The sequence below is a fragment of the Clupea harengus genome, chromosome 20 (genome assembly GCF_900700415.2).
Source record: "Clupea harengus chromosome 20, Ch_v2.0.2, whole genome shotgun sequence".
In the NCBI taxonomy this organism is placed as follows: domain Eukaryota; kingdom Metazoa; phylum Chordata; class Actinopteri; order Clupeiformes; family Clupeidae; genus Clupea; species Clupea harengus.
The window spans coordinates 1,907,974-1,930,938 of NC_045171.1; the positions used below are offsets into that span (position 1 = coordinate 1,907,974).

Below are 22,965 nucleotides of genomic sequence, written 5' to 3' on the forward strand. Positions count from 1 at the left end.
TTTAAAAAAAATCAGAAATAAGCCCTGACTGATATCGGGAGCAAGCAGCCGTGAGTGTGTAGGAGCAGCACAACGGTTAACCACTGAGGAGAAAAACACTCCTCTCTCTCTCTGTCTCTCTGTCTGTCAGACAAACCCATTGTCCCCCGGTGCCCTACAACACAGCAGGCAGCCATCCATGCATCCTGCTCACTGAGAAGGCCTGCTCTGTGTTTGAGGTGCAGAGGCAGCATCCGGCATTTACGAGGGAGAGCGCCAATGTTTGTCTTTGGTTTGAAGCCTGAGCAAAGGGTAAATATATTTAGCTTCTAGATTTTAATCCCCACCCTTGATTGTTATAGTCAGCTTTGTGAACTTTTTCCATTCCTGTAACTCAGATTCATAGCCATGTTACCATGTTCCTGCTCTGCTGTTTACAACTAGGAAGACAAATGGGCGCTTCCCTACCGAGCTAGACAATTCAGCCAGTCTACTCTCAAGGTAAGACTCTTGCGGTCTCTATGGCAACCCCTTCCGTCTGGTCCAGGACTTTGAACCAACTCGTTATCCTTTATAACTATCCATATGCTGACTCTTGCAACACTGGTTACAATGAGAATCACAAATCACTGCAGCCACATACTGTATATTCAGTGGCTTAAATCTGTTGTTTCAACATGGGATTGCAAATATGTGACTTGAGAGAGTTAAAAAACTCTCACCATCTCTCTCCTTTCTGAGGTCCTCTTCCATCCCACAATCCCCTGGTGCCTCCTGGCCCTTGGTGATGACCTCGCCACTGGGGGCCACAGAGGAGGCTGCTCTCCCCCTGGGGACGGACCTCTTGTCATCCCGTTCCCACGGAAACATTGAGGAGGGAGTGGAGGTGTCTGGGTGACGCATGGGCCCATGGGTGGGCGTGGCTTTGTGCGGTTGCTGGGGGAACGGCGATGGGGCTCCTCCACTGGCGCATCTGGGGCCGTCAGAGAACTGAAGCTGCTGCTGTAGAGGAAAAAGAGCAGAGTTGACTGTATGGGACACCATAAACAAACACCAAAGACCTCTGAATAAAGCACCATCATAAATCTTTCCTATTGTGGGAACTGGAAGAAGTGACAAACTACACAGATTCCCTAAGATTTGTTTATATCCAAATGTCCCTCCCAGTGCAAATTCTATTGGACGGGCTGTTACAGCACGCTTTAGCATCAACTTGATGTGGTGATGCATTTGAAAAACTAAATATACACCTTTTCATATCAGATCTGTTGAAAGGCTACAAACTACACTTTGAAAATGAGCTCATGTTTTATTGCTGTATTTTCTCATGCCCAGTCCACTGCCACAGATAAAAAATAAATAAATAAATAAATGACTGAGCGATGAGCCACAGTTTGCCATGGGCTGCACTCACTCTGACATGCGCAATTCTGCCCTCTCCCACTCCGCGATGGGCCGGTCTGTCGTCCAGTTTGGAACCTACAGAGGTCAAAGGGCACACAAAGACCAGATATCAGCCGTGGCCTGGCAGCCGAGTCCCTGTGGGGGAGATATTGAGTGTGTGTGTGTGTGTGTGTGTGTGTGTGTGTGTGTGTGTGTGTGTGTGTGTGTGGAGATGTCATATTGAGTGTGTCGACTGTTTGTGTTCACTGGTGCGGCTGCAATAATATTACAGCTGCAATGTGGGGCTTTTCCCTGATCAATGCACATGTTGTCAGAATGGAGTGGTGGCAAGGACAGGATGGAAAAACAAGGAAGGGCAGAGTGGTACAAAACAATAGAAAAACAAAGTGATGTAGGAGGACAGTGACAGAGCGCAGAGGAAGCAGCACAAAGAGAACGCTACAGAAAGATCCAGAGGCAGAGGTTGGCAGGGAAACAAACACAGAGCTGCTAATGAGTGTGTGTGTGTGTGTGTGTGTGTGTGTGTGTACATACTGTTGTGCTCCCAGGGTGATGCCATGTTCCAGCAGGGGGTGGAAAATAACATGGAGTCCCCAGAGCCGTTTCCTCTCTGCAGTTTCTCCAGCTCTGCCTCCAGTCTGCAGGAGAAGAGCAGGGACGACACCCACACTAATCAAGTTACGCGGTTACGCAAGACCAAGACTTTATCTGCCAAAGCAAACACACTCGGCACACTCAACACATGTCTGTGGACACAGAACCTAGAGACACATCCTGGATTTGTCATGAGAACAAGCCATGGATGTGAGCCATAACCAAAACGCAATAATGCACTTTAGGCCATTACAAAAGGTCAAAGGTCATGTCAAAGGACCCAGTGTGGAGCATCGCCACTGGGGAGCACTACAGAGTGAACATTAAACATCTTAACGTTCCCATCTGGCTGCAATGGTTATCTTGCAGTTGACTGGAGGAACTAGCGAGGCTCAATCCCATGCTTACAGAAACATGTGCTGTTTATAACACCTACCTTTAAAAGAACCATCCTAACAGTGCTAGCATGTTATACGATAACAATAGAGGCCGGACTTATACAATACTTATATTACACTTATACTGAAGTCTGGCTTTGAGTCTCAGGTGCAGTCTGTGCATAAGAAACTGAACATGTGTGCTTTCCTGTGCCCCCTTAACTTCCTCAGAGAGGGGCCTTGGTTTTCTGTGTTCATGCCTAAATATGTGTGTGTCATTAAGTCTCTCTGCCCTCCACACACCTCTTGATCTCCTTGGTGAGGTTGTGTTCATGCCTACATATGTGTGTGTCATTAAGTCTCTCTGCCCTCCACACACCTCTTGATCTCCTTGGTGAGGTTGTGTTCATGCCTAAATATGTGTGTGTCATTAAGTCTCTCTGCCCTCCACACACCTCTTGATCTCCTTGGTGAGGTTGTGTTCATGCCTACATATGTGTGTCATTAAGTCTCTCTGCCCTCCACACACCTCTTGATCTCCTTGGTGAGGTTGTGTTCATGCCTAAATATGTGTGTGTCATTAAGTCTCTCTGCCCTCCACACACCTCTTGATCTCCTTGGTGAGGTTGTTGGTGAGCGTGTGGGCCGCATCCAGCTGGCCCTCCAGGCTGCACACCAGCGCCTGCCGGGCCTGCGACTCCTGGGCCTGCCGCTCGCGCGCGCGCACCTCCCCCTGCGCCTGCTCCCGCACCCCCGCCAGCTCCCGCTGCACGGCCACCAGCTCCGTGCGCACATCCTCACTCTGCAGGTGAACAGACAGGGGACGTTTCAGAGACAGCTGGAGCTCTAGGAGCACAGGAGGTTTAGGTACGTGCCTCGTCTCAGGATGAGGCACGCAGAGACGGCTCAATAACCGCATTGCAATGCTGTGATGAAGTGCCTTCAGGACATTACTTTATGCAACTGTGTCACAACAGACTTCACAGAGCAATAACAGTCAAATTCAGCGACGTCAGCCAAGAACAACCACAAATCAAGAAGGTATCGTGTATACTGGGAGCAGACTCAATTTGTTCCCTGTAGAGACTCAAAAGCACAGAAAGAGCTAAGAATAGAATAAACAGAGTTAGATGGGCGGTGTTGTGCTGTACCTTGAGCTTGTGCTTATGGAGGGCGGCCTCTGCGTTGTCCAGCTGCAGCTGCTTCTGCTGCCTCTCGCGGCTCAGGCGCTCCTGCTGGGCCTGCAGCTCACGCACCTTCTGCAGGACCCGGCCCGTCAGGCCCGACGTCCAGTCATCTGCTGCCCAGCTCATGTTGCCAGAACCGGGACGGAACCCCCCCCCCCCTCCACACAGAACTTCAGCAGGTCAGAAATGTCCTCAGGAGGGTCGTCAAATGTACATCTTAAAAATTAAAAGCAGCTCGGGTCACGAAATAGGTCTTGAGCAGTGAAGTGTCTGGGGGAAGAGGCCAATTCAAAAATTCATTTTAAGCAATGCCTGTGAAGTAGTTAATGTTCTTGCCTAGAGGCAGAATGGATACTGCTGCCTAGACTTGCTCCACAGCTATATCTGATAGGCCTTGCTCTTGGGAATATTGCGTGAGAGGCTGAAGGTCACAAGTGTTTGTGCACTAGTGCTGCAGATCCTTCATCGTGGAAACCAGGTAACTCTCAAGGGGGATGCTTATAGCTTCAACAAGCAACACCTTACACGCAAGCCTTATCCACATAATTATAAATACAAATAAATGACTTTCATTACTATTTCTTTATTCGCCAGGGGGTTTGTTTGGCCTACAGAAGTGAACTTGCCTTTACTCATTCTCATTCTCCCTCGTATAGTTGAATGTGCAGTGAATTGAATGAATAAAGTAGACGGAAACGGGGCGCACAAAGACGCGAGCAGGATCTACTGCATAAACAGAGGAATGCAGAAATTCAGGACCTGGTTTGCCTGTGGGTTTATCGAATCATAAAGTCTGGGTTGTCGTCAAAACACTTTCTTAAGCTTGTGTTATCTATGACAAAAAAAGTATAAACATGATACATTAATGGACATTTCATGGTCGGCAACAAATGACTAGTGGATCTATTTTGATATAAAACTAAGATTAACTCATTAACTTATGTGATATATTGACAAGTCTAAGTTACGTTTGTCTTGCATTATTCAGCAATGTGTGTTCCTGTAAATATTAACGTTACAATAGGACAAATCAAGCATACGATGGGACAAACGCGATATTTTCACATAAGTAGATAACCGTATGCCTTCTCAATGGACAAACTTTTTAACTTCTTGACAGCTAGGATAGTTAGCAAACTTAACTGTCAATGCTAATCTTGATACCCTATCCAACAATTAGTAAGGTATCTTCTGTTCAGTAAGAAAAGGCTAGTAAGTAAGGGTAGCTAGCTAACAGGTTACATTGTTTACTGAACATATCTTTAATACGACAAGGAGGAAATCTGTTCATTCCTGGCAAGAAAGCTCGCTGGCTTCCAACCGGGAATCGAGGAGAAACACCGCTGGCGAACGACACTGTTTCTAAAGTGTTAAACATTAACCAGTAAAAAAAAAAAAACAACAACAATAAAACTGGTAGCGGCTAGCAGGTTATCACGCGCCTTTTAATTGAAACTGTTGCCAGTGTAAACGGATAGTGTGGTGTCTCGTTGTAATTTTTTTTACCCATGTAGAGTAAACCACTTACTTTAAAATCCAAACAGTAAGTCCGACGTCTTCTCGGTATGTCCCCACCTAAGATTGTTCAAAGCGTTACAATAAAACGGCTATTCTTTCTCAGCAGGCTAGCTAGTTTGTCTCGTGCTGTCAGGCATCCCTCTAAACTCGATTTGACACGAGGCGGGGGTCAGTGACGTAAGACTGGTGGGAAATTTGGATTTTCGGGGGAAATTTCATTTCTGAAGTTTTCATGCTGACGCCATCTACTGGTAATACAACAGACTTGCAAAGGAAGGCTAAATAGAATGCAGGGCAGAATTTCTATCCAGACATTTCTCTACCTGGAGTTTCTAGTCTTTCTTGAGCATCATCACTGGCCACTGAAAATGTTGAAAGCGTTTTTAAATGTATAAGAATAATGATAATACTATTCTAAACCGTATACATAACAATATATGTAGTACAGACCTTAATGTACATTTTCTTTAAGGTCTGGTAATTTTCAAAGGACACGTCCAACACATACCTCAGTTATTTTCAGTGTTCTGTATCATGTGATATCAGTATCTCTTTCATGACAACAGCACTGTACCGATAATCAGATTGTTTTATAATAGTTATAACATCTTAACAGTTCTAGGAACTGTAATGTTGACAGTCAAAATAATCCCTGATGACTGAGCCTCTAGACCGCTGAGCACTATGGAAACCGGAGGCCTCTTCAAGAGCCACCTGCTGGCATGGCTGTATTATGTAATCCTACTCAGTCCACCATGGCTCGTATGCATGCCATGTACTGTACTGTTAATAAAAAAAAAAATGACATAAGGGCATATTCTGTGAAGTAGTCCTCTATCTATATCTAGTGTGGCAGAAATGTCAGTCTATTCCAAAAAGGGACAATTGCTTTTCCTTGCTTCGGGCAAAATTATAGCATTTCATTCATTTGAAGCCTCCTGCTGTAAAAGCAGTGGCAGTCTTTGAACCAGTGATTACATTGTTTCACACGACATCACATGCATGCAGGAAGCCATGTGGGGTCATCTAATCATGTAGGGTAAGTATTAGTACAGTGTCCTGTATTAATAGAGGATTACATCTGTGCCGCACTTGACCAGAGACCTGCAAGGTAGTCGGTCCAAGTCTGTTCATGGAACCATATCCAGTATTCTACATTTGGAATTATAAGGCAACTTAAATCTATTGCAGTACGCAACCTCATTAGTGGATACCTCTTTTTTACGGTCTATTTTTGCAGCCTACACAAGAATCCAAACATAGAATTTTACTTTGGGAAGACCTGATTGTCAGATTGAAAAGGTAAGATAAGCCCTACTTGCTTATGAATGATTGACATTTTTACGTCACTAGTTATTAAAATTCGAAGGGAACTTATGAGAGACAAATATTCAGAACGTTGGAGAACAACAGTTATACTCATCATGTCTGTATTGAACTACATATAAACAGTGAATAAAACACCTGTTCACTATTTCAATTTTCACTACTAAATAAGTCTGTATTTTCAAAGTTCCATTGTAAAGTGTGCAAGAAACAGCTCTGCTCTGATTGCTGAGATAACCCAAGTGTGCTACATTTAGTTTACAAAAGTCTGACATACACAATGCAGCATATAGAACATATTTTTAGGGAGGCAACAGCAGTCTCAGCTTTGGCAATTGTAACCTGATGTGTAGGTACTGATGCAGTGATCATCAGACTGTATGTCTTGTCCCTACACTTCCAGATGTTCCCGTGGTCAGCTGTGTTCTCCCTCGAGCCCAAGGTCCCTGGGCAGCGAACAGCAGAGGAGCTGGTCATCAACACCCTGATGCTGGAGCTGGGTGCCATGGTGAAGCGCACCGAACGCGTACGTCTGGAGCGGAACACCATGGCGAGCCGGCGCAAAAGCTCTTCCTCCTCGGTGGACTACAGCTGGCTGGCGTCGGTTCCGGTCAAGGCCCCGTTCGAGCTCACGCCGGGGGACGTGCTGGAGCTGCAGGAGCTCTGTGCCAAGATCCCCCCGGGTAACTGCGGCCCCGCCATCTCCAGGTAGATGGACTATCCTGAGGGTGGTAAACGGGGAAGGACCTGTTTGTGACAAACATTCAGATATACAGACGCATAATACCAACAAACTTGTGATATGCATGTTATAGCGTGCCAGATCTATTTTACAATAAACGTGATACAAGTGTAATGTGACATGCTATAATTTTGTATGGGAATCGATATTTGAGATAAATTGATAGAATAACTGGAGCAACTATCAAGATTAATCATAAATGCTTGGTCTGGCCTCGTTTATTTCGCATTCTGATTTCCTCTGCCATTTAGACCGCATACCACAGTCCTGTTAAATGAGACGTCTCATATGTGATCTGTCCCTTGTTAAATGAGACGTCTCATATGTGATGTGTCCCTCGGGCAGGTTCAGGAAGCTGGTTACAGAGGTGGAGCCTGACGTGCAGGAGGTTCCGCGCCTCTTTCGCTCCGTACTGATGAACTGCCTGGACGAGATGGAGAGCAACGCGGAGCTGGAGGCCCGAGCCAGCCGCTGGGACAATCAGCGCAGCAAGAGCCTTTCCTTCGTCACCTTCCGCTCACGCTTCCGTTCCACCCGGGGCTTTGGCAGCTTGCTGGGTGGCTCGCGGAGCAACCTGCAGGAGCAGGCGTGGATGGACGAGGAGGAGGAGGAGGAGCAGGTGGCCGAGAAGGTGGCGGTGGAGAAACGGTCTCGGAGGGGCCGGAGCATGAGCATGCCAGAGATCCGGCCCCTTGGGCAAAGAGTTCAGAGCTGAACGTGGGGATCGAGAGAGATGGGAAACCAGACAGAAGGAAAGGAAGATCTAGTGGATAAGAGAGATGGGAGAGTCGCAGAAGAAGGAGTCTAAAAGAACATGAGAGACACAGGGTGATAACAAACGCACAACTCGATGGATGGGGGGGAAATAACACAAAATACAACACTTACCTTCTAAATAGACTTACAAGTACTTATACAACACTTACCTTCTAAATAGACCTACAAGTACTTATCTGGCCACTATAATGTTGCTTCCTGAAATGACGTCTCCATCTTTTGTTTTCTACGAAATCTGCTGTGTAAATCTTTTTCAAAATTTGCTGCCTATAAATATTGTAATTTGTATATTGTGAATAAATGCCTATACTAAAAGCCTTGTTTTCAGTAATATTCTTGTGATCCTGTGCCCATAGCCCTGCCCTCCTGCACAATCTAGCCGCAGCCCTGATTCAGCTATTCTAGCTCATTAAGTCCCGAGGGCATCTGAATATTAGAGACAGGTGTCTAAGATTAGGCTTACATCTAAATACTGCCATAGCTAATACTAGAGGAGGATTATGTCATTGTAATTCATTATAAATGTATATGTAAGGCATGTGTGTAGTCTTAACCCTGTTTTGCTGATGTTGCAGTGGCATCAAGATAACTCCTCTTCATAGGGGGCGCCACAGGATTCATACGCCACTATGTGACTAGCTGCTGACGACCTCAAACCCTCAAACTCTCCAAACACGGTGCAAACATACAAAGCTCACAATTACCAAATGATGTTTTAATATGCACTTCATTTTCCTTCCATGTTACTATTTTCACTTTATACAAGAGGAGGCAAGGCATTTGGCTAAAAAAAAAAAAACAGAGTGAAATGAAGCAGGAGTTATAATGAAAGTGCACATCAGTTAAATATTTCACTGTACATAAATGCAGGTATCTGGCCAAGAGAGGAGACCTCAAACCAGAGCGTACCTGAGAAACAATACATGAATGGGGATGAGAGAGAGCCAATGTACAGTGACTGGTGAGAGGTAAAGTAAAGTGTACCCGACTTCAGAAGCCACGTTTGTTCACAGCGTTCTCAAGTCATGGCAGTACCGTAGATCTACTAGAGGAGAGGACCAACCGCGGGCGGCGGAGGCAGCCCTTCATTGTGTCTGAATAAGACTACTTAATACATCCTTTACCCCACCCGGTCAGCCCCATAAGCCAGAAGACACTGGAGCATGGATGAAGTCACATCACATTTTCCTGAATTTAAAACTATTTGGCAAAGCAAGAGTTGAAAGCAAAACGATCCTTTCTCCCAAAGGAACCTGCCCTAATCTAGGGCCATTATCACACCAATCACCTCTCCACTCTACTGTCAGGAGATATGGGAATATAAGTGGTAGAGACGGAAACAAAACCGTTGAGCGATTCCAAAGTCCTACACTCATTCACATTACCTCATGAGTCATGTACGTCATTTCTCTTATCACCACAGCGATTAAAACAAATTTGAAGGGACAAATCAAAACCAAAACTAGTTTGCAGAATCAAACCACTGGGAATAAAAGCCTCCGCCTCTCTTATTGTGATCAACAATAATAATAATAATAATAATAATGATGATGATGATGATGATGATGACAGGAGGAAGAGAGAGAGAGAGAGAGAAAAAAAAAAAGGAGATTTGAAGGCTCAAACGTTTGAAAATGCAATTCTCTACAGGGGAGCATGTGAAGTGTGTGCAACTCAAAAGTCTCTCCGCGAACAACCAGATGCCCCACAAGTTTAGTCTTCATTGCCTCTCTGGTATGCATGGGTGCCTACCACTCAAGAGACTCGGAGCAGAAACGGACTTCAGCCTCGTCACTAAAAGCATCAAGTCCAGTTATAATTTAATCATTCCCCACAACCCCCCAACCCCCAGATTTCTCGGTCCTTTCCCACCTATTATCTGTCCAATCAGTCCACTTCTTCAACCAAACACACCATCCTCCTTCTTCCAGTCTGCCTGCTGTTCGAGGACCTCAGGCGAGGAAGACCACGAAGATGATGAAGAAGATAATGAGGACGAGGAAGATCTTGATCATGAGCCAGCGGTTGGAGGAGACCGACTGGAAGTACTTGAGGATCTCCGTGTGGGCTGCTTCCACGTTCAACTGCGTGTCCTCCACGTTAGCATCAATCCTGAAGAGGAAGAGGAGGAGGAGGAGGAGGAAGAAAACATGACCACTGCACTCCACATCAACACAACTCAACTCTCAACTCACACACCATGTTTTATTGAGTCCCTGCTGTGTTTATGTTTTTGTTTGTATTCTTACCCATACTGTTTGTGGGATGTTTTTGTTTGTACTCATACCCATACTGTTTGTGGGATGTTTTTAAGGCTATGACTATGAGTACTTACTTACTAAGCCATGTCAATAAAATCAGGGAGAAGGAATGCCAGATCTACTTCTCACTCACAGCTTTCAAAACTTTGTAAATAAATAACTTGCCATTGCATCACGTAACTTACAGATTCATATCAACATGATCAGTAGCCCTCAAAGAGACCTTTAGTTTGAACTAATGCCAAAATAAGAACGTAAACAAAAGCATCACCGCTGCATAGGCTTTGTTGGGGGAATCAATCAATGAGTTATTTATCCCGTAAAGATTATATGTGCGTGTCTATAAATCTAATACTGGGTAGTGTTTAGGATACAGAAGTGCCTTTCGGGTACGGTACACTCGCTCTTCCGCACCTCTGTATGGTTTCCTCCTGCTCCTTGACCATGTGAGCCAGCTGCTGGAAGATGGAGCCCAGTTCCACGATGGTGCTCTCGATGTTCTGCATGGTGTCGGCCCTGCTCTGGATGTACGAGTCCTGAACGGAGGCAACCAAGGACACAGGAAAGAAACGAGCAGTGGCGTCAGTAGTTGACGGAATCAGTATTTAGCCTACTTCTAAAATAAAGTCAGTCAACTGATGAGCAAAATGAACTGTGCTAGTGGATTGACGGAGCTGTGATTTCAGATTCTGAACTCCTGAGCCTCTACATGGGGCTGCCCTCAGTGAGTTCCCAGTGCAGAGTCAAGGCCAAGTTAGTGTCTGGGTGCTGGTGTTACCTGCTCATTGATGAGCTGCAGCTGGAGGGGGTTAGCTCGAGAGTCCATGTCTATGGAGACCTCGCCTCCCATGCTCCGAGACTCGTCCTGCAATAACACTGAGCTCCCTACAATCGCAGAGAGCACAGAGAGAGACAGAGATGCAAAATAAACATTTTTGTTTTTCAAATCGTCCATTTCAGACCGATAAAATCTACTGCTGATCTCGTTGGGGTCACGGGGGGTCATTTCATTGGACTTTCTTCACAATGATGTTTTGAGAGCGTTCTTGAGTTTCTCAGCGGTCTTGTTTCTTACCAAAGTTATTGGCAAGAAGAGGGGAGGAAGCCACTTGGGTGTTTGAGAACTGTTCCCTCCTGCTACGCTGCTGCTTCAGGTTCTGTGAAAAACAGCAGAGACATACAGAGAAATGACGGAAATAGTAAAATATAGTTGAAAATGATGAACAGACATGATACAGCTGTTACTGGACTTCTATGAAAACTGATCACTTACAACACTGCTCTAGTTTCTTTGAATCTATTGATTGCACAAACTTCAGGTTAAATCCTAACTTTACAGCTATGAGTCACCCATGGCTGATAACAGTAAAAAAAACAAAACCGTAGATACTTTAAATTTATGATATTAAATGCAACATAATGTCACTTTCTTACCTCAGTTCTGACTTCCAATACTGATTTAAAGTCATTTGACATTGATGCCAGCTTTGACTGAGAATGAAAACAGAAACATTCTTGTAAATAACAACATACGGTTTGCAGGCATCCAATGCACACCAGCGGCTGCAGGACATCTTAGATTGATTTCAGATATACTCCTTTTGAAGAGCCCATATCATATCACAGACCTGCAGAGAGACGACGATGGTGTTGGAATGTGTCTGAACGTGCCGGCCATTTTGTCCACTTCGGGAGCGAACGAGCCCCTGCAGCTGTGCTATCTGCTTATTGAGGCTGTTGATGTCCTACAAGTCAAAGGCAGACGAAAACAAATGAAGAAAAAAAATGATCATTTTAAAAAGACCCCAAAACATCTCCCTGGTTTGAAATCTGCACCATACGGCATGCAACTTCTTACTATATGGGTTGATGATAGGCTTCATACACAATAATTATATTTAGCCAATATCTTAATGGAGAAATGCTTATATATATACACATCTCCTAATTAAGCTTGGTGTACAGACAGAAAAATATAACCTCTCACCTGTTTTATAATGTAGGTCAGTTCTTCTATCTCCACAGATTTGTCATCAAACAAAGATTTTCTTTTGGCCACTGAAATTTAAATAACATTTTAATGTATTACTACTAGCTATTTATTACATGTCCTATATGAAACAATCCACATTGTGGATAGGCCTCAAATAAAACCTTACATATTGTTAGCTTTTCCAGTTTGGCAAATGTGTTGCTCAGGTCCTTTCCAATTCTCCTGCAAGGGGAGAGGAACACAGGAACAGAACACGACTTAATAATAATAATAATTTATTTTATTTGTAATGCACCCTTCATTCAAAAGAATCTCAGAGTGCCAACATATTAAAAACTAACTATAATAATACAATAAAATAAAAATGAATTAACATAAGCATAATAGAAAACTTTTTAACATTTTAACATACGATTTAACACAAGGCCAGAAATCGACTTGAATCAAACATTAATCCTCCCGCTGAAATCAAACATAAGCAAGCAACTGCAATGGCCCCTAAGACCCCTAACTCAAAGGGGCTATTGAATAACTTCAATCATTTCAAGATGTTGGGCTGTGCTACGGTGTATGCAAGAACCAACACGTCTTCAAAGCCTCATAGACCAAAACATAAGACAACCAGCCTTACTTTGCCATAAGAGTGAAGTCACTGCGCTGTTTGAGGGCATTGAGAGCCGGCTTACTCGATGGAGCCCCATTCTGAAAATGAAAACAGAAACCATCAAATATTCGTAGAGAACAAGGCAGAGAAAGAAAGAAAGAAGGAAGAAGGAAGAGAAAGACATTCAAATCAGACCAGTGTGCAAACTTGAAAGTGGATCCCACTAAAAGTGGCTCAGGGTGAACTTAGACTAATCACACTGCCGCTATGCTTCTGTACGTAACTGAACACCTCAGGCCATTGATCCATGTTAAAGCTTTAATCATTACGCTTTTCCGGCGCTGAATATTTGTATATGCCTCTAAGATTAAGAATAAAGTATTGCTGTTAATCACTAATTGCTGGCAATGCACAATAACAAGATGCCATAATATTGCAGAATTAGTGCATAAAGAGACACAGTTGCCACATCTGAACCTGAGGGAAACATTCACTAGATTGCTGGGCCCTGATCCAACCTCACCTGTATTTGTCTGCCTTGAAGGGACTTGCAGGCAGACTGGAACTCCAGGGTGCGATCTCGGCAGGTCATGATGGGCGAAGCCAGCAGCCCGTCAGGTGACAGAGAAAGGCGCGGTCGTTTTAGCCAGCAGGCAAGACTTTCGGTATGAATCCACCAGGAATGGGTCGACAGCGGCACAACCTCTTCAGACCTACCCTAGGAGTTTGGTGGTGGTGATGAGTGTTCACGTCTTCCTCCAAGCATCATCTAAAGAAATGAGAAATATATCTGGTATCAATCACACAACACTTACAAAGTTGTCATTCATGTGTTTGTTTTCAGCAAGTCAATAGCATGTTCCTGAGCGTCTATAGTACAATGAGATGGCATATGTTGCCATGGCAATATGTTGTTTCTATTTTGAGGTTCCCTTTAAAAACTGCAGATACGAGGCAACCTTCAGGACACATGCACGACATGTCAACATGTTTGGACGGGCTGTATATTCGTTGCTTAAGTCACCACCTTATTTGAAAGGATGCGGTATTTCTGGGGAGAAAAATGAAGTCTGTCCAGCTGTGTTCCTTCCCCAAAATACTGGCATGCAGCAACAATACAGCGCAATGTAATAGTGATACTAGTAGAGCTACCCTACCAAGTCGCTTTGGACCAGTCCAGGACAGGCTCATTCCCCCCCTACCAACGGTCAAGGAGCGAACGATCTGTAGATCAGGCCCCAGCATTTAATAAAACACCACAAGTTAAACAAGTTGTACAACGACAGCCATCACACCGCAGTGAAACGCCGAGAACAGGTCCTAAGGATACGACTACTGTCTTAGCACCTTCGATTTTACAGTATCTGACTCTAACGATATCTGTCAGCTGACTATCCCTTTCGAGAAACTCTAGCACTATCGATAAGCGTATTGAAAGAAACCTAAGTATAGTCTACCACTTAACCTGACTAACATATTAGTCGCAAGTAGCGTTAATAACAGTTCATGTTATTGGATTAACTCAGCAACACAGAGCACTTACTAATTTAGGTTAATGAAACTCATATCCTAAACCACCGTCTGACATTTTAAATTATACAGTTTTACTCATTTCAACAGTACACGTACAGACAACTAGGTTAAACAGCCGATAATTGTAGCTATTCATATGCCGCTGGTAAACTGTTGGCTCACAAGCTAGCTTGCTACCTACCAAGAAACTGAATAGTCGCTACGTATGCTAAATAGTTAGCCCACTGGGTACTTAGCCGCTGGCGATAAACTCGAAATAAAACGGGTGTGTTCCGATACTGCTTCGACGGAAACAATCTATTAACAAGTGTTGGATTATCTGATGCCGTTCGTACCGTCTGTACTTACTGTTAATGGTGTACATCTGTAGATTTTCTCATAAGAAGGCCGCTCGATTTTCCGAAGTCCTGTATTTCACTTTCTTTCCGGTTGCTTCCGGATCTTGACGTCATTGCCACGTCCACGTTTACGCATGCGCACAAAGTGTAACCAAAACTGGCTGGAGTAACCGCTGAAGAAAGTCAGATTCCCACCAGGTGCCGCTGTAACTGTAACTATGCTGTCAATGTAATTATCATTGATAGGTGCTGGCTCAATGAGCCTGTGAATTTCTGATGGTGACAATTTTTTAAGTTACAGGTGTTTCATCGTAGACGGTATGTAAAAAAACTGTATTTCACATTTACATTTTTCTTTCGAGCAGATATCGGAGCAAGCACACTTGGACAACAGTGTACTGCCAATGTTACGAGGAGAAAGGACAGCGACGGTAGAGAGAGAGAGGCAAGGAGACAAAGGGTATGGGTGGGGGCAACAGATAACATTCTACCTATCCTCTGTCATACAAACCCACTAAACTTTAGTGCCCAAACTCACCCGCATGGATGAACTAACAAGAACCAGCATGTTTAGAGCGAGTGATATGTCCTCTCTTCCCTGTCTTTTAAGACCCTCTGTTTACTAAGTCAGCTTGAGTCACTTTTGTACAGATGACTACCAGACACAGCGTGGTCTGACAATAAAAGACACAGCATGGTGCTGTCGTGATGCCGAAAGAAGTCATATTGCCGATTAACCCGGAACAGAGGAATGTGAACAGAGAAGTAACTGAGCTGTGTTGAAAAACAGAAACAAAATATAATGCAAAAGGTCCATGTTCATGTGTGGATAACACACTTTTGTGTTTTTTCATTCACACTCTCCTGTCATCACAGATGGTGGTTTCACAACATTAGTGAATCCTGTGAGAGCGAAGGCCTTCAACTGCACTCACACTCACAGCACTTTGAACACCACCCCACACCTATTCTCTCTCACGCACACACACGTGTGTTTTCAAACATACACTGACTTTGTTAGTCTTTTTTTTGTCTGAGAGATACCATCAAAACACACACATTCATGTTGCCCAGATCCCGCCCAGGACCTGCTCCAACACAGCTGCTTCAACAAAAGGCCCCAGCATAAACACCGTGGGGGTTTTATCATTAGCAAAGCACTGCTCTTCACAATGACAGCAGTGGAAAAAAAACAGAAGGCAATGTTTATGGATGGAAATGACCAAAAATGAAAGTGTCTACGGTGTGATTGGACAGGAAACGACCAGTGCAAGACTGTGGCAGACGTATTGTTTGAAGTTAGACCTGAGACAAAATTTCCATAAATGTTGTCGAGAGTTATATCTTCTATCCTAGCATTTCCATATTTCTGAAAGAGACGGAATAATCCTGGGAGGGAGAGACAGACAGACAGACAGAGAGCAGCTCTCCAGCATCAGGCTCCTCCTGGATGAGTCATTGCTCTTCTCCTTTACTCTGTCTCCCTCTCCATCCCCCACTCCCTTTCTCCCCTCATTCCCCATCTTTATCTTCCTCTCATTTCTTCCATTTCTAATCTCTTCCACTCTCCCTAAAATGTACGCAGGCTGCTATATTTAGTCTTGGCAGCATGCCCTGACTGGCAGGTAAGGCAGCATCTGCTCCGGAGCCTTTGAATGGGTCCTGTTTCCTCCCAGACAAGACAGCCGCACAGCAACTTTCTTCTTCTGCGTCATCCTTAAGGGTCACGTGACAAGAGCAGCTGCCTAATCATTTCACCTTTTATATTTCTGACATGGCCATACAATGGCAATGAGGATGCCGTTTTTTGCAGTAGGAGAATAGGCCATGTCAGTGTAGCAATGCATGACTCCCCCTTTATATTCAGGACTCCTCCGGGAGAGATTACAAATCACAACACTGCTCACAAGCAGGTTCACTACATAGTCCACGAGAATGATGCAATGAATCTGCAAGACTGCACTGTACTTATCATCCTGTACCAAGCTTCCCCGTGTTGAATGGCTAATCACTGTCTCCCCTGGGGCTGGCTGCACGTACACATGGCCCGTAGCGTGCTGTCTGCGTGGCGAGAGGTGGCCTGTCCCTGTCCCTGTCCCTGACTCAGCAACCTTTGTGGCCAGGAGGAGGAGGACAAGGAGGCAGAGAGATAATATTATTTGACACATCCTCACACTACACACGGTGACCCCTCGCCCCCTCCCAGCGGACTGTGGTAATTATCACCCTGTTTGTCTTTCATTAGCATTAAAACAGGCGAAATGAGGAGAACAAGGGAGGGATATAAAAAGGGAGGGAGGGGTTGAAATGAGAGATGAAGGAGCAAATCAAATGAACAGTGGGAGGTTGAGAAGGCACACAGCTGTCCAAAGCATTAATAAGACACACCCTTCTCAAAAATAAGACATTTCCCTTTAATAGTGTCAAAGACATTGTAATATGTCACAGGTAGTTTCTCGATTGTTCTCTAAGTAAAATGATATGGGAGCTTATGTACACACTGTACACATAAAAGCGGATCACATATGCATTTGAAGACCGGCATTGTTGTATACTGTAGCACAAATTGGATTTGAACGTTTGCACACACACACACACACACACACACACGTAATGTTATGATAAAGGGCACAGATGGTGCAGCAGCAGCAGTATTCATTAACATCAGAAAACACACACATACGTATCATACAAGACGAAATATAGGTAACACTACTGTAATAGATCAAAAATAGGCTCTGAGCGGATTGTAGAGCTACCAGTGGTCTGTCTGTTTGAACTTAAACACTGAATTCAGGTATAGCTTACTATGCGATACATCAACACATCAACTAAAACGGCACACTGACCTTAATGGCGGGCACTAATGTTGTGCTACCTACCACAGTATACTCTTTCTGTGGGGGCGTGCAATCAAGATAAGGGAACAGTACATTCATATTCTACACAGTCTGACCTATACTGCAGCTACCTCTTACTCCACGTCGGCTGCCACAGGATAGATCTTGTCTGTTTATACACAAAAGTCTACATGATGTGCAGACATCTAGGCAAGGAGAGAGGGGGATCCCCTTGTACATTTTTTTTATTATAATTTTTTTTTACCAATTTTAGGAATTGCCACACAATTAAGACATTGTAGCGAGCTATGAGACTAAATAGTCTGGATGCCTTCCTTTGAAGTCAGCAGCAAAATGCCAAACTAATGAAGGGGCTGTGTTGGATGCTGGTTAGATTATCCCCTTTTTGAACTGAACCTATTAAGTCAAAAGTGCAAAAGTAAAAGCGGTCATTCCCAAGCCACTGGGAAAAGAGAGAGAGAGAGAGAGAAGAATAGTTCTGTTCAGTGCATGCTCTAAAAAATAAAACAGGGAGAAAACTAAACGTACTAGTGTCTAAACTGCCCAATATCCATTCTCTTTTGGACAACCGTTGGGCCTCTTTTAGAGGCCTAAATACCACACACCTATTGACCCTACTCTAGCCTCCGTGCTGTCAAATAATGGTGTGTCAGGGTTGTGACACTTCAGCCAAAACAAACATGGAAGAAGAGATCCAGAACCAGGAGGGGGGAGACTCACGGCACCCACGGCGTCTGGTCCACACATAGAGAAGTGTATTATATACACCCACGGTGTCTGGTCCACACATAAACAGCCAGTTCGAACATGAATGGGCACATACTGACAGCACTGGTATGTGCGCACACGTATGTTTTGATGTGGAATGTATAGAGCAACACAGAGTCCATTGTTACACAGGGGTATTGGTCAAATTAGTAACTGTCTCTGGCTTTTCACCCATGGGCAGCAGAAAATCCATGAGGAAGCACAACGATGTGATCATTTTATCGTCAATGCTGGGTCCAATGCCTCTGTCTAAGAACAAAGAGGTAATGTAAAATATTGCTAGGATTAAGGTGACCGACTAAAGTTTGGCTATGAACTCATATGAGGAATTCAGTGCTTGCAGAATGCCTGCCTTTGAAACAGGGTTCCACCGCTTATATGGTTTTATAACAATAGGCACTACAAAATGTTTGACGTTAACAAAATATACTAATATCTATGCAACTGTAAATCTTTAAATATTAACCACAGTTAAATCACCAACTGCTATGTATAAATGTATAAATTGATAATGGTCCTCCATGTAGAACACTGATTGATTGTTTGTTGTCACAGTAGCGATTAAATTCACAAATTCACAGAAATAATGCATAGCTCAATATAAAACTCAATACAAAAAAATAAATATATTAAACTCCAGATAATGTACAGTTGATCCAGTCCACCAACAGTATGCTCACAAAACCATCAGGGCCACCACGGTCAATTTGTGTTCTTTTTCCCATACTGCTTGGAATTGATGTTGCTGTTGATTAATACACTCAACAGTTATTTCTCTTTCTCCGGCCTGCTGATCCTTCCCCTGCTCCCTTGTTTAAATTCAGTCCAAACACAGACATATGCTCGGAGGCCAAATGTGTACATACTTGGCCACCCAGCCAGATTCTGTGCAGGCAGATTAGCAGAAAATAAAAACAAAGAAACAAAGAAACACTGCGTGAAAAAAAGAAACACGTCTTGGAATACTATCGGCAAAAGAATGAGGCTAAAAGAACGTTAGTACAATAAAGAAATGCATATGTTGCACAAATCTAGAATGTTTCTCTATTTTCATTCTGACAAAAAAAAAAGCTTATGTTCACCGGCTCATAATCAGGCAGGTATCTCTTTCTCTCTGTGCGTGTGTGTGTGTGTGTGTGTGTGTGTGTGACAAAAAGAGAGAGAGAGAGAGAGAGAGAGAAGAAAGAGAAAGAGTAAGCGATTGAGAGGGGGAAAATGACTGAAAGGGGTCTGACTGAGTTATGGTGTCTTCTCTCATCACATGGTGGGTAAGATTGTGAGAACTACTCTAAATAGCTGTAATGAAGAAAGACGCAGAAGGAATGAATCAATACATTTCAAAGGAATGAAAAAGTGAGAGTGTGTGACTGTGTGTGACTGTGTGTGTTTGAGTCACTGTGTGTGTGTGTGTGCGTGCGTGTGTGTCTGTGTGTGTATCTGTGTGTGTCTGTGTCACAGCACCCATGGACTAAGGCCAGTTCTCCTTACTATTGACATTCCCCTCACTGCCTAGCCAGAGCTAAAGGCTCTTTCAATCCTAACAGAAAAAAGAAAGATGGAGGGGGGAAAACAAACAAAACAAAAACAAACTCAAAAGGACTCATTGATATAATCTGCGGCCCCATGATAAAGCTATGAATAAATGAGCAGAACGATGGACCACACAGATATCTACTCCAACCATCCTGAGTTGCACAGCTTAAATCATCATGGTCAGTGTATACATACATACACATCTCCAATATCTGCAATGACAAAATCCTATATACCAAAGGCATGAAGCTATGCTTTCTCTCTCCATCTCTCTTTCTGAATGTCTCTGCTGTATCTTACTGCATCACAACAGTAACCATCATTCACTACAGCCAATCTCTCTGAAATGTACAACTTAAGTTGAATGAAACTGATGACTGTTGTATGCTCAATTGTCAGGTGCCTTGTAATAAGTGAGCAGTTAACTATGTGGTTAAGGTTATAGTGAAAGCCTGTCGCACGCACAAGCATTCAAATGACCAATGGTGACAATGAGTCTCACAACAGCAGCATGAGGTAACGTTATCGAGTCATTTGAATTCCACAGGCAGTAATGTTGAAGAAGTAGTAGTAAAATCAAGAGATTTGATTGGATTGAATTTGTAACCCACTTTTAAAATGTTATGCTATACACATAAAAATGATCTTTCTTCTCCTTTCTGTTACGAACAAAAATGAATTAATTTCGGGTTAGATCTGTTAAAACTGCGTGTGTTTTGCCACTAAGGGTAATAACATACCCCTTTCCATAGCCCTCCAGGGGGCCTGGTCCTTGGGTCTTATGCTCACGAGACCTTGACATGTCCAGGTCATGGGAATCCTTTCCCTTTTTCAAACGTTTACGTTGCCTGCATCACCCTTTAACCTCATAAAGAAGCAACACCATATATCATATATTTGTCTATACACATGGTGACGTTCATTTGCAAATGCTATCAAAGCACGTACGTAGTAAGCCTGGAAGACACACACACACAACATAGACACAGATACATAGGTCGATTAGGGCATCTACAGACGCTGTGGTGGATGGCTTTGCTGAGTGGAGAGGGATCATGGGAAAGTGTTGTCGATCATATACATTCCCTGACCCACAGTCTTCATTCACAGTCTATGAAGGTTAGCACCCCCTCACCTGCCCCCGCCACCCCCCGCTGTCCTCACAACACTTGGGTATGCACGTCCCTCTCCTCTTCTTCTTAAAGCTATGAGGGCCAAGAGTGGTCGTACCCCGGAGGAACTGAGTGTTCATCTTCGTCATTCTCTCATCGGTTCACACCTGAAAGATAAAGACAATGAGGGAAGACATGAAGCAAAGTATGGAGGCAATTCCATATCGGGTCTATAACATGAACTCAGGTCCATAACATGAACTCAGGTGAAGATTAGGGCGGGTAAAAGGATCAGGGAGAGAGTTCTGTTTATGGTGATGGTCAGGGTCGGGATGAGAACAGGGGTGATGTTTTGGGTGCCTGCTCAGGGCTCAGACTGGTGTAGGTGTGACCGGTGACCGATGTCTGACCTGCAGCTGTGCTGGTTGAGTGTCTTCCCTCTGCGTGTGCAGCCTGGCTCCCTCAGCCGGCACAGGCACTCACATGACTCGGGGTCGAGGGTTCTCCAGCGCCCATGGCAGGGGGCACACAGCACCCGCTCAGGGGGGGGAGGGGTGCTCGGCGTGGGCCTAAGGCTAGAAGAATTGGTGGTCCGAACCGGGTGTCTGCTTTGGAGGGGAGATATGCAAAGTCTGTGTGATCCCATCAGACAAACAATTTCTATATACAGCCATTATAACTGACAGCAAAAATGCAACTGGAAGCTAAAGGAAGTGCCATTTATTCAAATAATAAATAAATAAAATAATTATTTAATATAATACATTATTTTATTTCCTATATAAATAATAGTAATAAAAAAGGACAGCACGGTATTCTTAGTCAGTTATTATTATAAACATTCATTGTCACAAAATTTTGGTCAACATATGATCCATTCTTTAATAGCAGTTCAGCCATCTAACTGTGAAAAGCCACAAGGCTCCCATCCTCACAAAACCATTACCATGAGTAGGTGGGAAACATGCTGGGTGCATTGCACTGGGTCATGGGGGCGGAGCTATGCGTTGACACAGTTGAGACAGACGTGGATTTCAGAGACTGTGCTACTGAGGGTCACAGTCCATCCAGTCCACGACTATGAAGCGTCGTCTACTCTACAGCTACTCTAATTGGTTGGTGGGGGCGAAGAAGCTGTCATTCTCCCTGACTGAATTAAGCCAGGCCTGAAAGAGGAGATATACAGTTGAGTGACTTAATTAAGGGGAGAATCAATCTTTGTCTCCGCATAAGAAGTCCTCAGTCCAGGCAGCAGGGAGACAGCGATAGGGCATTATAAGGGAGCAAATTAGCCTGATTTCACACCTGCCACCATCTCTATCCAAGCATACCGGGATGATGGATAGCAGTGAGGGACACACTGTCTAAACGGACTGACCTTGGCTCGAAGCGGTCAAACATGACTGACGAGGGGCCGGCTGAATGAAAAGGCGAAAGAAAATGAAAGAAAAACATTTTGAATTCTTTCCCTCATCAGTCTGACAGTAAAGAGGGTGAGGGGGGGGCTGGGAGTGCCTACGTGCAGGTACACACATCAACACACCAGCACATTGGTATAACTAGGGCATATCTGCTGGTGGGGGTGGAAGTGAGAGCTGCAAAATGCATTAGGAAGGTGAGAGGGAGTCCGACGTACGTAGGCTTGATCCTCCGGTTTTTCTTTCGTCTCGATTTCCACGCTCCCTCTGTTCTGTCTTTCCGTGTCGGCCTGTGATCTTCCTGCCTTTAAAGGACACAACGAGTAACACTGTCAAAGCTGCTGTGCCCGTGGCTGCACGCAGAGATTACACTTGCAAAGCACAAAAGATATTTTTAAGAGTCCTTTGAGTCCTGTACATTATAAAAGTGTCATATGAGGTTTTGGGAGTACATTCACATGATTGCAGAAATGTGCTATTCAGAGCCAAAACGAGGTTGAGAAGTTTTGTGATTTATCTCCTCCTATATACATGCATTCGCTGCCTCATTGACTTCTAGTCAGCTGGGATTTCGTAAAAGCTTGTTTCACCCAAAAATAACTCATGCATCATTCCGCTGGAGCCTTCTCTCTCTCTCTCT

At 44.1% G+C, this 22,965-nt stretch overlaps 3 protein-coding genes and 1 long non-coding RNA gene across 8 annotated transcripts in view; 1 reads left to right on the forward strand and 3 right to left on the reverse strand.

Moving 5' to 3' along the window:
- Positions 1-5,437, reverse strand: part of LOC105911070 (centromere protein F-like) — a 15,302-nt gene extending 9,865 nt beyond the window's left edge. The window contains exons 1-6 of one of the 4 annotated variants that reach the window (XM_042702774.1): positions 5,070-5,437; positions 3,506-3,757; positions 2,960-3,156; positions 1,918-2,021; positions 1,394-1,458; positions 702-981 (exon numbers count right to left, since the gene is read on the reverse strand). In XM_042702774.1, coding sequence (XP_042558708.1) covers positions 702-981; positions 1,394-1,458; positions 1,918-2,021; positions 2,960-3,156; positions 3,506-3,667 — 808 coding nt within the window. In that variant the 5' untranslated portion in view covers positions 3,668-3,757; positions 5,070-5,437. Of the gene's footprint in view, positions 1-701; positions 982-1,393; positions 1,459-1,917; positions 2,022-2,657; positions 2,808-2,959; positions 3,157-3,505; positions 3,812-5,069 lie in introns of those variants that run through there. The other 3 variants (XM_042702775.1, XM_042702773.1, XM_042702776.1) reach the window with 3 other exon arrangements.
- Positions 5,438-6,116: 679 nt separating this feature from the next.
- On the forward strand, positions 6,117-8,219 carry zgc:162144 (RD3 domain-containing protein). Its single transcript, XM_012839872.2, has 3 exons — positions 6,117-6,361; positions 6,789-7,093; positions 7,473-8,219. Exons 2-3 carry the CDS (start codon positions 6,789-6,791, stop codon positions 7,840-7,842), a joined length of 675 nt encoding a protein of 224 aa, XP_012695326.1. The 5' UTR covers positions 6,117-6,361; the 3' UTR covers positions 7,843-8,219.
- A 379-nt stretch (positions 8,220-8,598) lies between these two features.
- Positions 8,599-14,764, reverse strand: stx5a (syntaxin 5A). Its single transcript, XM_012841507.3, has 11 exons — positions 14,644-14,764; positions 13,286-13,531; positions 12,790-12,860; positions 12,325-12,380; positions 12,153-12,223; positions 11,794-11,910; positions 11,600-11,656; positions 11,241-11,322; positions 10,944-11,050; positions 10,580-10,701; positions 8,599-10,016 (listed from the first exon to the last, which is right to left on the reverse strand). The coding sequence occupies exons 2-11, from the start codon at positions 13,352-13,354 to the stop codon at positions 9,857-9,859; spliced, it is 912 nt and encodes a 303-aa protein (XP_012696961.1). The 5' UTR covers positions 13,355-13,531; positions 14,644-14,764; the 3' UTR covers positions 8,599-9,856.
- Positions 14,765-17,023: 2,259 nt separating this feature from the next.
- On the reverse strand, positions 17,024-22,925 carry LOC116218016. 2 transcript variants are annotated; one of them, XR_004162634.2, is made up of 3 exons: positions 22,544-22,925; positions 21,318-21,515; positions 17,024-21,074 (listed from the first exon to the last, which is right to left on the reverse strand). It is a non-coding gene; the product is annotated as an uncharacterized LOC116218016 (long non-coding RNA). The 2 variants fall into 2 exon arrangements; XR_004162633.2 differs by having other exon boundaries at positions 21,318-21,512; positions 22,544-22,920.
- Positions 22,926-22,965: the final 40 nt, after the last annotated feature.